Source organism: Camelina sativa, chromosome 11, assembly GCF_000633955.1.
Source record: "Camelina sativa cultivar DH55 chromosome 11, Cs, whole genome shotgun sequence".
NCBI lineage: Eukaryota > Viridiplantae > Streptophyta > Magnoliopsida > Brassicales > Brassicaceae > Camelina > Camelina sativa.
This window is the reverse complement of record NC_025695.1, coordinates 27,253,130-27,267,586: the sequence shown is the minus strand read 5'-3', so window position 1 is coordinate 27,267,586 and position 14,457 is coordinate 27,253,130. Positions and strand designations below refer to the sequence as shown.

Below are 14,457 nucleotides of genomic sequence, written 5' to 3'. Positions count from 1 at the left end.
CAAGGAACTTCAAGAAGCCAAGAGAAGACATTGGAGCTGCAAGAGACATCTGATACAAGCTACACCTCTGAAAGCGATCAAGATAGTGAAGATCAAGACCAAGACATAGAGGAGATGGACGAGCATCAAGAGACTGATCAAGATACTCTAGAGGAACTCCAGGAAGACCCCTACTTCAAGAAACAAGCCAACAAACAAATACAAGACAAGACTCCTGAAGTAGTTCATCGAGTAGTACAAGAAGTGGTTCAGAGAACATCTATTGGGCATAGATCGCATCCAGGTAAGTTCTATTCAATATTTTTGATCCTTGCAGGTTCCACCAACCCCAACAACGGCTAGAAGGCATGCTCATCAAGAGAGATCAAGTCTACTTTAGTATTTTCTTTAATTAGTTTATTTACTTTCCAAAAACAATGGTTTTGTGTTTGATTTTATTTGCTTTCCTTTGTTGCATTATTTTGCATTTATTTTCGGCCTTAGGGCTAGCTGAAGGACTCTTATAATGTCCCCCTGCAGTAGTTGTATGATTTTTCACCTTTAATATTAATAAAACGCTGAATTTTCTTACTTTTTCTCTTTAAGTGCTCTTAAGAGAATAAGCTTGTTCTTTGTCTTGTGTGTGAGATTCCACAAGGCTAAGTTCGTGTACTGTATGAGAGACCAATCATATCTCTGTGGTGTACTTCGCTACGCCAACACTTCCCTTTACCGATCCCACACGAGAGAAGCGACCGCCATCGTGTCAGATCTACATCATCGACCATCTTTCCTTCACAAGAGAGAAGTGACCGCCAGCTTGTGAAGCCGTCATCTCTATCCCGGAACAAGTCTCACCACCAAGTCTTGTATCAGAGACTGAAGCTTGGATATGAGTTTAGAAGACTGCATTGATCGATGTAGATGTTGGCATCGATCTACGCACTATGCAATGCAATACAAGTCCGAGTTTCTCAAGTCTGAAGTTTTGCAAAGTTGCCCCAAAGTTTTTCCTATTTGCAATATTGAGTCACTGACGTGTCTTAGATATATAAGATTTTAGGGTCTTAGAAATCCTTAAGCTTATCAATTGGTGACAGCTTGTCCTGTGGGAAGGTTGTTAGAGGGTGGGGACCAGGGTTCGAGGAACAATTTTTATGTGACAACCCGTCCCTCAGACCCCACTAGCCCCCCCCCTCCCCCGCCCGGCTAGCCGCCCCAACGGACCCCAAGCTGGCCCTGCAGGGCATCGATCCTAACCCCTCACCATGGATTGAAACTACTCATCCAAATCCACCAGTAAGTTATTGGTGCGCCAGGCGTTCCTCGAACCTTGGTCCCCACCCTTTAACAACCTTCCCACAAGACAAGTTGTCACTACTAGTGGATTTGGATGAGTAGTTCCATTCCACGGTGAGGGGTTAAGATCGATGCCCTGCACGGCCAGCTTGGGGTCCGCTGGAGCGGCTGACGGGGGGACTAGTGGGGTCCGCAGGACGGGTTGTCACATGTAAACTTTTGAGAGAGAGATTTTTAAAGAGCTTTTGGAGAGACAAGTCAGAACTCAACCCTGCCGAGAGAGATTTCGAACTCCTTTACTTTACTATTCTATTTTTTAATGCAATTTATTCAGATTTTGATTTGTGTTTTTGCAATGATACTTGAGTAATTCACTTGTTAGGGTTAGAGATTCTCATTAGGGATTTTATGGTTTATTAGATCTGTTGATTTCTCTGGATTTATATTTTTTTTGTGTTCTTGATCTTTGGTTGCTCTTCATACTAATTCTTGATTGATCACCTAGAATTAATAACCTAGGAAAAATAATTGATATGAGAATAGAATTGATTCCTGAAAAAAACCTTTGATGAGCAAAAGTACTTTTTACAAAGAGATTTGATTTTGTAAATTTGTAAACAAACTAAACTTGTTTTCAAAAGCTGCTTTTTAACTTGAATTTTACAAAGATATTTGGATTTTCTGGTTTTAAACTTAGATAATATTTGTAGTGAGAACTGATTTATTTTACAATTGAGTTTGCAGTTCAAGAACGGTTTTTAATTGATTGAATCTTGTTTGATTGATTGATTTGATATTCCATAATTTTATGAGATCATTCCCTAGGCCTAACTTTTATTCTATTTAATTTTTAAAACTTTAATTACGTTATTGTATTGATATTTAAATTATTATTTCTGTTTAGCATAATTGAAAGATTATTAAGTCTATTTTGTGCATCTAGAGTCTCTGTGGATTCGCACTACAAGAAATATAAGTATTGATAGCACAAAAACATAGCGTAGATTTCGCAAATGCTATCGCTGATAAAAATTTTAAAATAAATATATATAATAACACTTATAAAACGCTACACCCCAAAATAAAGAAGCGGGAACCAAAAATCACTCTTTCCGCCAACACTTACTAAAAATTGACTAAAAATCAGTCTTTCCCCACTTTACTTAGAAATTGTAGACTCGAAAAGAACAAAAGAAAAAAAAAAAATTTCTCTTTCAAAATCCATGGAGAACCCTAAAAAAATCTAAATCTTATTTTCTCTTCTTCTTCTCTTCTTCATCTCCTTCACATCTTCTTCTTCTTTCTCCCTAGGGTTAAGAGTAGCGAGAAGCTAAGATTTTGGCTAAGAAGTCATAAGTGAGATGAGAGAGAACGAATTGAAGCTGCGATGAAGTGTTTGAGCTTGTCGACGACGGTGATAAAGGGTGGGTACGATCGACCAGGTACGGTGCGACAGATGAAGATGGAGGGGAAAGGTACGGTGCGACAGATGAAGATCTCGTGACTCTTCAAGGCATGGCGGAGGCGTCTCTTTCTATTAATCTTGCCGAGTAAGTTTATGAAAGGGGATCTAGGGTTTTTATTTAATTTTGGTTGATTTGACTTTAAGATCTAGCATTCCGATTATATTCCCAATCTGATGGTGATAGGCAGCCGAGATTTCCAATTCGATTTGTCCATGCTCGATTTCCGCAGAGATTCTCGTTAAGGCTTCGCTAAAGGCAAAAAAATCACAATCAAAAAGTCGACACTTCTCCAGATATCGGGCCTAGCGTGAAAGCAGCTGCCTCTTCTCAAATGGAGGCAGTCATCAATGCCTTGCAGCTCCTGGTTTCGTTCTTCTTTCTCTCCTCTTTATCTATTCATATCTGGCTTAATCAATCAAAGGTTACTTGATATTACCACTGTGTTTTCTTAAAGGGATCACGTTGCTGCTCAGGTATATTGTGTCCAACTCCCTATGTACAGGTATGAAGCGTTTAACTTGGATTTTAAGATTGATATATGTGGGATTTATATTTTGAACTTTGGCTGTTACTTCAGATTTAAGAAACTAATGATGGTAATTAGAATCGTTGATGTGGTGCCGGTGTCGTTTTGGTGTCTTTGCTGGTGAGGATTTGAGGAGGACTTTGTTTGTTTCCATGGTGTTTCTTCTACTCTCATCTGATTTGACGGCCAAGTAATAAAGGTATAAAGTTCTTTGGGTTTATTTATGGTTTGCCGGTGAGGATCTGAGGAAGACTTTGTTTGTTTCCATGGTGTTTCTTCTACTCTCATCTGATTTGACGGCCAAGTAATAAAGGTATAAAGTTCTTTGGGTTTATTTATGGTTTGCCGGTGAGGATCTGAGGAAGACTTTGTTTGTTTCCATGGTGTTTCTTCTACTCTCATCTGATTTGACGGCCAAGTAATAAAGGTATAAAGTTCTTTGGGTTTATTTATGGTTTGCCGGTGAGGATCTGAGGAAGACTTTGTTTGTTTCCATGGTGTTTCTTCTACTCTCATCTGATTTGACGGCCAAGTAATAAAGGTATAAAGTTCTTTGGGTTTATTTATGGTTTGCCGGTGAGGATCTGAGGAAGACTTTGTTTGTTTCCATGGTGTTTCTTCTACTCTCATCTGATTTGACGGCCAAGTAATAAAGGTATAAAGTTCTTTGGGTTTATTTATGGTTTGCCGGTGAGGATCTGAGGAAGACTTTGTTTGTTTCCATGGTGTTTCTTATATGGGTTCTTGTTTTTGGTTTCCATGGTGTTTTTTACTTAGACAGCAAAAGCAGCAGGTAATTTATTCTCCTCAATCTCATTACCTGCTGCTCTCTTGTCTTTTTCTCCCTCTGTATCCACTTTCTCATTTACCTTATTGGCTGCTACAGACTCAAGTTATTGACCCATTCAGTATTCTTGGACTGGAACTTGGAGTTACCGATTTTGAAATTAAGAAAGCATATAGAAGGCTCTCCATTCAATACCATCCCGACAAAAAATCCAGATCCAGGTCAAATTACTTTCTGTTCTCGCCTTTTTTCTTTTCTTCATTATGGTTGCAACTCTTACTCCTGATAGTGTTTCTTCTATTTTCATATTGTTGATTCATCTGTGTATTGATGAACTCTGCGGAGGCCAAGAAATAATTTGTGGAGTTCATATTATTATCTAATGAAACCCTCTTTGGCCCCTACGTATATTCACTCATACCCATATACATCCGAGTGATGCTATAGGTGCATGGCAAATCGATTTTTTGTTTGTTTGTATGACATGTTTTAAAATCTTTGTTCTTTAGCAAAGTTATGGAAGTTTTCACCAAGGCAGCTATGGAGATTCTAGTTCGTAGAACTGATGATAAACCTTTGCAGAAGCTCTTTATGTGTGTTAGGAGTGAGCTAAATTTGGATCTGAAGAACATGAAGCAAGATCAAGCTAAGTTTTGGAAACAGCATCCTGCCGTAGTGAAGGTGAATTTCAAATTAACGCAACCGTAACCTAGATATTTAATAAACTGAAATACTCACTTCCTATGTTTTATATATAGACGTAGTTGTTGATACATGCCCAGCTAACTCGTGAATCAAGAGTCTTGTCTCCAGCCCTTCAGGGCGATTTCATGCGTGTGCTAGAGCTTGCACCTCGCCTCTTTGAGGAGTTGTTGAAGGTCTAGAAAAGTCTCTAGGTTCATGTTTTTGTTGATTCTGGCACTTGTAATGTTAGGTTAAGACTTGGTTTGAGACTTGTAATATATGTAGTGTATTGTGGTTGAAATGTTTAAAATGTATATGTACGGTATTTCATTTTATAAAGTTTTTCTTATATATTGAATTTTTTGCAAAAGCTGTAGATAAATAATAATATAAATAAATCATAGATATTAAGCAAAATTTGGCTGCCTTGAAAATATATTATAACAATAATAAATATAGCTACAGTTGACAAAACTATAATACAAATATTTTGCTAGAATTTATTGTAATATAGCAAATAAAAACCGCTACTAATAATCTTAATATAACTATAACATAGTACTATTATAGAGAAAGAATTAATAGCATAGGAAAAAAACGCTATTGTTTGTGACCCCTCTAAGATGGTACCGACAAAAACAGCGTTTACGAAATCGCTATCAAAACGTTATTATAGTGTTTATCGTGTGTTAAGAATACGCATATTTCTTGTAGTGTCGACCCCTAAAGTAGTACAACATGCAAGACTGTTAGTACCATTAGCGTATTACAATATGAGCATACCAACACCCGTGTTCCATTTTTGGGATTCTGCAGTGAGTTTCGATCGACACCAAGCTAGTATCAAAAGATTTTGATCGACCGGTTCAAAAAAAGTTTGTTTGACCGGTCCAAAAAGAGTTTGATCTAACAGTGCGATTATGGAGGATTGCTTTAGTGCGATCAAAAGATTTTGATTCGACCGGTCCAAAAAGAGTTTGATCGACTGGTCCCAGGATCTACCAGTACAAAATAGTTTGATCGTACCGGAGCAATCCTTTTTTGGACCGGTCGATCATGGATGCTTCTTCTGCGTCTGTTCCATCTGCTCGGCAGACTGATCAGTCTTCACCGTATTGCTCATAACTATTGATCGCACAGTTGGATCTTCAACAACCCACATGGAAATAACCGATGACATCTTCATGAAGCTTGTGTCCAAAATTGATAAGGATCTAACGGTGGAAAATTCTTCGTATGAGGCCAAACTTCTGACACTTCAACTCGTCTTTTAGCTCCAAATGCATATTTTCATCTTAAAACGTCCAATTTCCCTCCAAAGCTACCTAACACCTACAAAAATTCACAAAGGACTAAAAAGACTCTAAAAGCACTCTTTGACTCAATAAAAGACTCAAAACAAATGTAACAACAATAGTTAAACTCTATAAAACACAGACACATCATCCGTCGACACCAGTTGGGTGTCGGTCAACACGAGGTGGCTAGTGTCAACTGACACCAGCAGGCGGCTGATGCTTTGTTTCCTTTGGTGTGTTTCCTGGTTTATTTTGTTGTTTGTTGATTGTGGAGATCTTATTGTTTGTGTGTATAGCCGAATAGATGGGAGATTGCCTTACTGAGTATTTGTGATAATACTCATGCATCTCAATTGTTATTTTTGGTGTAGGTAAAGGTAAAGTGTGATGGTGGAATCAATGCAATGAAGAGGAGGATTTTCTAGCTGCTCGGTTGTGTGTTTTATGCTTCTGTTAGGTTGATAGAAATGAATAATATTGTCTAGAACGAATCTTAGGTTGCTGGTTCTATGACTTTAGTTACATTATTAGCATTGATATAATGTTGTGATTCATTTAGTTATTATTAGATAAATGATATTGGTTGTTATCCGCTGGTTGTATTGATTGGGTTAGGCTGTTAGTGAGTATGAAATCACTAGTTATTATTTTATTAAGTAAAAAACCGGATCGGGTTGTTTCAAAACTTTCCGTTAGCCTAGACTTCAATTCTAACGAGTACGTTAACGGCAACGCACAAACACACTTGATTACACATACAAAATAATATAACAACTATACATTTTTCTTTTGTAAATTTGTAGGTTGGTTTTCGATTATTTTTGAAATATACGCTTTTTAAGCACTACACCGTGATACTTCATCACACAAACTTTCCAAAAGCTCTTTAAGATTTTTCTTTGTGCCTTAGCTTTCTTACCTCTACACCTCCTTATATAATCATTATGATTTCCTAATCACATAAGAGAAATTTTCCAAATTCCATAAAGAAAAGTTTTTTTTTCTTTTTTACTCTTTTTCTTTTCCTTGTCAAACTCCAATTTTATTAAATATAAAATAGTCCTTTTTCCAATTGATTCATCCTCCAAACCATCTCTTGTCTTGTCTTCAGAAACTTTCTAGAAACTAGACACATACACAAAACATCAACATCTTGTATAACTTCTTGTGTCACACAGAAGGTGCATCAGAAAAACAATTACATCTTCATTCTCCCCTTTTTGACAAATGGTTGTGAACTCAACAATTATAGCTCCAAAACAATATCACCAAGAACATCATCATTCTCCCCTTACTTGAGTCAAAACATGGTCAAAACACTTGAAAATTTTTCCCGCTTTTCAAAACGAGATCAATAGCCTATTGCACCATCTCCACACAAATCATCTTTCCTAATACAAATCTTCTTGCACATTATACCTTCATGACTGAATTCTCGAATGCATCTGAAACAGTTACGTTTAGTATGTCCTTAAAATTCATAATGATAACATGTTGGAACATGAAATCTCACATCATAAACCTTCTCCATTTGATTTATCTCCCTCAAAAAAATGTAACACTTTGGCCTAATATGCCTAACAACCCCACAATGATGATAAGTGAGACGAAAAATTTGGAGGTTGACTCTCCTATTCATAATTTTAGGTTTCAATTTCTTTCAGTGGGAATTTTAGGTCGCTAGTTATGTTATTTTGAGATTCCTCAAAACCATCGGTGTTTGAGTAGGAAGGGTTACCCATAGATGGATATTTTAAGGACATTTCAGTTGAAGGAAATTTGGGAAATAAATGATTTTGATGATCAGAATTTTTGTTTGGAATCGATGGAAATAATATTTTGGTGATAGATGTTAGGAACAACAGTCAAAGGAGAAGGTTGAGCCCATCCATTACCAGAAGAAAGAGTTAAACTATCAACAAGAGATTTGAAATGATCTTTTTGTTCATAAGATATATCATCAATATGAAATCAGTGAGAGTTAATGAAATTTAATCATAGATGTTCATCGGCAACCCCATTTTCAACACCAACTCGAACTTTAAGACAATCGAAAAGTTGATTAGTTCTAGATATGAGATCAAGAAATATTTTGGTTGAGATCAGAAATACAAAAGGACGAAAAGAGATAATAAGAAAAAACATTGAACGGAAACTATACATAAATGTAAAAAAAATACTTCATTGAAAGTGTATTTTTTTGTAGCTATAATGCAACCAAAAAATATTTACATGCAATAAATAAAATTCGTCAATTAGGCTACTCTTATAATTTAGGATTTTTAAAGTAATAGTCAAATTAATTGTTCAAGGATAAAATAGTCATTTTTACTTATGAGTTGGAAGAAATGAGAATCTTGAAATCATTATGGTTTGTTAGGAATTTTTTTCAGACACGTGCTAGACATTTAAGTAAGTTTTTCTCGAAATTTTCAGACACGTGCTAGACATTTAAGTAAGTTTTTAATGGTAAAAATTTTCTTTTTGTAAATTTTTTTTTTTGGATTTGAAATGTTAAATATGCTTTATGAATTTTAGCATTGATGTCTATAAGATGATTTGTGTTGTAAATATTTTTGTTAGAAATGTTCAGACACGTGCTAGACATGTAAGAAAGTTCTTCCTCTCTCTATATCTATGGTTCAACTCTCCCTTCCATGTATTACTACTTAAACACCTCCAGAATCTCCAAGGAAACAGTTCCATTGTTTGTCTCTCATCAAAGTACCATGGAGGCAACTTAAACCTATACTAGATTATGTTCGGCGCCCTCAGTCCTAGCCCTAGATTTTGCTCCTTTCAAGTGGTTTTGCGCACTACTGCATGCTCTCAACCCTGCGCCATGTGCTGTGTCTTGCACTGCGCTCTGCAGCTTTAGCCTTCTACTGTTCTACATACATTATACATGTTTCTTCAATCCTACCTTTCCTTTTATATATATTGAAACCCTAGTGCATATATTGGTTTACTTTTGCAATATACAAAACTTGGATCTTGTATGGGTCACACCTTAATATAAAATCAGTTTATAATTCAGACCAAATTATCTCATATGAACCAAACAGATACAACAATTTTAAATAAATACCAAAATATTAAATTTTAGTTTTTTCTTATTTTTATTTCAAAATTTTCATGATACGTAGATTAGCAAAACAAAAAAAATCTTCTTAAGTTAATAGAATGGTACTAATTTAGTACCTTTTATATTTTTAAAATTTGTAGTATGTTTGGGTTGTGATAATTTTCTAAAGCAATACATAAAATATGGTATATGTGAATACATATCAATAAGAAGGTCGTAGGAGCTTATATCTCTTGGATACAAAATGAGAGTAGAAAAGAAGATATATTTTTTGACTAATTCCTTCGCCAATTGGGTAAAAAAACAGTACATAAGAGCTTGTAAGGACAATGCGTTAGAGAATGTCACTTGCTGAGAGAGGTTATTTTTTCTTCCAAGCACGAGTTCCTAGGTCAACCGAAAGAAGCATGGAGTTTAAAAAAAAAACGGATTTCACCTACTCTTTCGTCCTAAAAGAAGTATTATCACGCGGTCCGTTTGAATGTTGCACAATATCGCTGGATACTCACGTTCTTCTGGCAGCTCCCCCTCCACAAAACACCGGCCTCAACTTTCCAATTCTAAATTTTGGTAAGGCTATTCCCCTCCTCCGCTAACAACCTGTTTTTTCTGCTCGTTTAATCATGTTTAAGTCTTAATCCATTACTAAAAATCTCACCACCCTGTGAGTAACCCAAACCCTAGTCCTGTGATATGTCTATATTTTGTCTCTTCTTAACATATATTTATCATTCATTTAGCTAGGATAACTCATTGGTTTGCATCATTTTCTAGTCTTTTCTTTGCATTTTGCATGTCTAGGTAGTTCTTGCATCATCCTTGCATACATTGTGCATTTTGGAGTATTTTAGGTATTGAGGAGACGTTGGAAGCACATCCGTCTGAGCCATGCTTCCCAGCGCATCCGTCCGAGCCATGCTCCCCAGCGCGTCCGTCCGAGCCATGCTCCCCAGCGCGTCCATCCGAGCCATGCTCCCCAGCGCATCCGTCCGAGCCATGCTCCCCAGCGGATCCGTCCGAGCCATGCTCCCCAGCGTNGGACAATGCGTTAGAGAATGTCACTTGCTGAGAGAGGTTATTTTTTCTTCCAAGCACGAGTTCCTAGGTCAACCGAAAGAAGCATGGAGTTTAAAAAAAAAACGGATTTCACCTACTCTTTCGTCCTAAAAGAAGTATTATCACGCGGTCCGTTTGAATGTTGCACAATATCGCTGGATACTCACGTTCTTCTGGCAGCTCCCCCTCCACAAAACACCGGCCTCAACTTTCCAATTCTAAATTTTGGTAAGGCTATTCCCCTCCTCCGCTAACAACCTGTTTTTTCTGCTCGTTTAATCATGTTTAAGTCTTAATCCATTACTAAAAATCTCACCACCCTGTGAGTAACCCAAACCCTAGTCCTGTGATATGTCTATATTTTGTCTCTTCTTAACATATATTTATCATTCATTTAGCTAGGATAACTCATTGGTTTGCATCATTTTCTAGTCTTTTCTTTGCATTTTGCATGTCTAGGTAGTTCTTGCATCATCCTTGCATACATTGTGCATTTTGGAGTATTTTAGGTATTGAGGAGACGTTGGAAGCACATCCGTCTGAGCCATGCTTCCCAGCGCATCCGTCCGAGCCATGCTCCCCAGCGCGTCCGTCCGAGCCATGCTCCCCAGCGCGTCCATCCGAGCCATGCTCCCCAGCGCATCCGTCCGAGCCATGCTCCCCAGCGGATCCGTCCGAGCCATGCTCCCCAGCGTGTCCATCCGAGCCATGCTCCCCAGCGCGTCCGTCCGAGCCATGCTCCCCAGCGTCCGTCCGAGCCATGATGACATTGCATTCCATTCGACGCGGACGGACTCGATCGCACATGTCAGGAAGAAAGACGTTTGGTTTCACACGCTTCAGGAGATTACCGAACCGACGCTTTACCTTGTCGTTTTAAGTTTTAGGGCTTTCCATGTTGGACTAATATATATACATTTTGTTAAGTCTTTGCTGAGACATCTTATCTTTTATCTCTTATTGTTTTCTTTTCCTTAAGGTTAACCTAGCCACCAAATACGTTCTGAGACTTTGTATTCCGATATCTTTGAGATTATTCAGTTTTTGCATTGTATTCCTTCTACAAAGTCGTTCATCTTATTTTTATCTACCTAATAATGCTTGTTTCAATGTTTTCTATGTTTGCATCCTTGATGATGATTTTCGGATCTGAGTAGTGTGGTAGTTCTTAAGGATGGGATAGATTAGGTGGAGGATCTTAGGATGTAGAGTGTTTAGGCTTTGATTGTATGATTCCCTTCTGGACTAGAGTTAGAAATACTAGTTTTTCTCTGATCAATTGGAACTGGGTTTTAGACATTTCCGCATCCAAAAGGTGTTCGATGAAATGACTGACCAACTAGTGCCAGAGACTTACGTTCCTAGCCTAAGAGATTAATTGTCTAGGATGTTTGTTGACGTAAATGAACTTGTTTTTCATGCCATGTTTGATCATGTTTCTCTAGCGAGAGCTAGGTTTGGAAGTGGTTGAGTTTGAGTAGCTTCTGTTAAGAGATTAGATTAGCTAAGAAGTGATGTTCATTGTTTAGGGATGGTTTGCTTGTGGCATGTTAAATACTCTATAGACTAGGATACTCCACCGACATCAATTACTCCCATCCTTAGGAACTCTTTCTTTCTGATTTTTATTACATTCCTGAGACTGTTTCGTTTCTTGCTTTTTAGTTCATGCTTAGACTCGTTTATGTTTTTATTCATTTTCGCTTCTTGTCATGCATTCTCGTTTCTAGTTCTGTGACTCATTTCCGTTTTGTATTGTCATTATTCTAGGACTGTTAGACAAACACTCTCTTTGAATTGGCTTGACTTGTGATTTCTTGATTGCATCTTAATTGTTAGTAAATTTTCCCAACTGGATTGACACCTTAAGTAGTACAACTGCATAAGGTTAATTGAACTTGCTAGGATAGACACACAAAAATCCTAGTATCAACCTGCTACCCCTTGTTTGAGAACTCTTGTCTCACTATGAACAATGGATGGTAATCTTGCAGAGATGGGAACCAATCATCTCATAATCTTTCTCTTTGCAAATGCCTTTCTGGATCGAGATTCAAGGACTACCAAAACATTTATGGCAACCAGCTATTCTACAACTAATCAGAGAAGCTTTAGGTGAAATCATCGATATGGAGATTACCACCTCATCCCTCAAACTCAAAGTCATGATAAATGGTGGTCTACAACCTCGGAGAAAGGAAACAATTGTTGAATTCCTAGATGGTAGCTGAGCTCTAGTGACGCTAGAATATAAAAACCTAAAAAACCATTGCACGTACTGCTTTAGACTATCACATAAGAAGAGAAACTGCCCTGGCTATATAGCAGAAAGAGAGTCAAAGGAAGTATCTAACCCCTAAGAACCGACGCGGGATCAGAGGCAACAAAAAAGAAGCGTCTAATTCAGAATCTTCATTATGTGCTTTAGTAATACGTACTTGCTCTGCATCACTGTCTGAATCATCATCATCTCCTATAGATACAGAGTGATCATCAAAAACCACATTAACGGATTCCATAATAAGACTTGTACGTCTGTTGTACTACTATCAGCATAACCAAGAAACATGCGTTCATCGCTTCTAGAATCAAATTTGCCAAGATAATCCTTGTCATTCAAAGTGTAGCATTTACACCCAAAGACATGAAAGTAGCTCAGATTTGGTGTTTTTCCTTTCCATAATTCATAGGGAGTCTTTGTTGTATCTCTTCGCACATAGACTCTGTTAGCTATGTAGCATGTTGTGTTCAATCCTTCAGCCCAAATTTTCTTAGGAACCTTGTTTCAATGGATCATTGCTCTCGCCATTTCCAGAAGAGTTCTGTTATTTATTTTTACCACTATGTTCTGTTGTGGAGTTCTTGGTGTCGAGAATTGATGTGCAATCTCATGTTGTTCACAAAATTCCTTCATGGACTCATTTTGAATTTCTCCAACATGATCACTTCGTATTTTCTTGATTCCACCTCTTTCATTAAGCAACTGTAGAGCTAAGATCTTGAAACTGTCAACTGTATCTGACTTCTCACGAATAAAGCGAACATAAGTGTATCTGGAATAATCATCTACTAGCACAAACACATATTTCTTCCCTGCTAAGCTTTCAACCTGCATTGGTCCCATCAGATCCATATGAACCAGATTTAAAACTGACTTTGACTGTACCTCTGGAATCTTTTTTGTTGAATCTTGACTTGTTTTTCCTGATTACAAGGTCCACAAATCATATTGTCTTCTCCTTTAAGCTTTGGTACTCCTCGAATTATCTATTTGTTCACAAGAATAGTTAGGTTCCTTATATTCATATGACTAAGTCGTTGATGTCGAAGGTTAATACTTCCTTTAGCACTGTAACATTTGATTGAATGTTTATCCCACATGTAACAATTGTTTCCTCATCTCACACCATACAACTTGATATTGCTTGATTCATCCAGTGCTTTGCAATCTACTTTCGTGAATAAAACTGACAATCTTTCGTCACAGAGTTGACTAATACTTATCATATTAGCTTGCAACCCTTGAACTAGATAAACATTCACAAGTTGTGGAAGCTCTGTATCATGTATTGCACATTTACCTTGTATGACTCCCATCTCCAAATGTTACTTTACCACCTATTAATTTCTTAATATATTGTAAGTTACCTTTTGTTCCAGTCATATGTCTTGAGCACCCGCTTTCGAAGAACCAAGGATCCGAGTCTTCTTGTTCTTTTGTAATCATGGCCATATTGCACCTAAATCCTGATCCAATAGTTCGCATCGCTCCTTATTGATATAGATCAACTTTCTTCATCCAAACTTTCCAAAAGCATCTTCCTTGACGCTTTAAGCTATAAGCATTTTCCCAAACTTTGTAGCAATAACGTTTGTAGTGCCCAATTTTTCCACAAAAATAGCAGCTTAAGGACTTATTAGAGACAATTTTAGGTGTTTCTATCTCAGAATGACATACTCTGGCAGATACAAATTTGGTTAACCGTGGTTTGACTCCTCTGTTTTCAGTAAAACCTAAACCTCTATGAGTTTTCTCAGTTCTTCCATAGCTCAAACTCTTGTCAAGTTGCTTTGTACCTGCAAACATGTGAATCTTTCTGTGTTGTTGATCTAATTCAGACTGCAATTCTGAAGATTTTTTTCTTTCTTTACATAGTTCTTCTTCAAGCTTGTCTGCTTTTGCAGATAAGACTAGCTTTTCCTTTATCAAATCTATCGAGTCTTTAGCAATTTTCTTCTCATCCACCAGCTCATTCTGTAAAGATACAATTACTGTC

The 14,457-nt window shown here is 37.3% G+C and overlaps 1 protein-coding gene across 11 annotated transcripts; it reads left to right on the top strand.

The window, feature by feature from the left end:
- Positions 2,404-5,094, top strand: LOC104724389 (dnaJ protein ERDJ2B-like). 11 transcript variants are annotated; one of them, XR_002033838.1, is made up of 8 exons: positions 2,404-2,828; positions 2,974-3,108; positions 3,199-3,246; positions 3,322-3,469; positions 4,048-4,063; positions 4,157-4,278; positions 4,567-4,738; positions 4,816-5,094. XR_002033838.1 is itself a non-coding variant. In XM_010442867.2 (4 exons), the coding sequence occupies exons 1-4, from the start codon at positions 3,993-3,995 to the stop codon at positions 4,819-4,821; spliced, it is 366 nt and encodes a 121-aa protein (XP_010441169.1). In that variant the 5' UTR covers positions 3,704-3,992; the 3' UTR covers positions 4,822-5,094. The 11 variants fall into 11 exon arrangements, 3 of the variants coding, with proteins under 3 accessions (XP_010441169.1, XP_010441171.1, XP_010441168.1); XR_757646.2 differs by having other exon boundaries at positions 2,405-2,828; positions 2,928-3,108; positions 4,640-4,738; XR_757647.2 differs by having other exon boundaries at positions 2,406-2,828; positions 2,928-3,108; positions 3,199-3,217.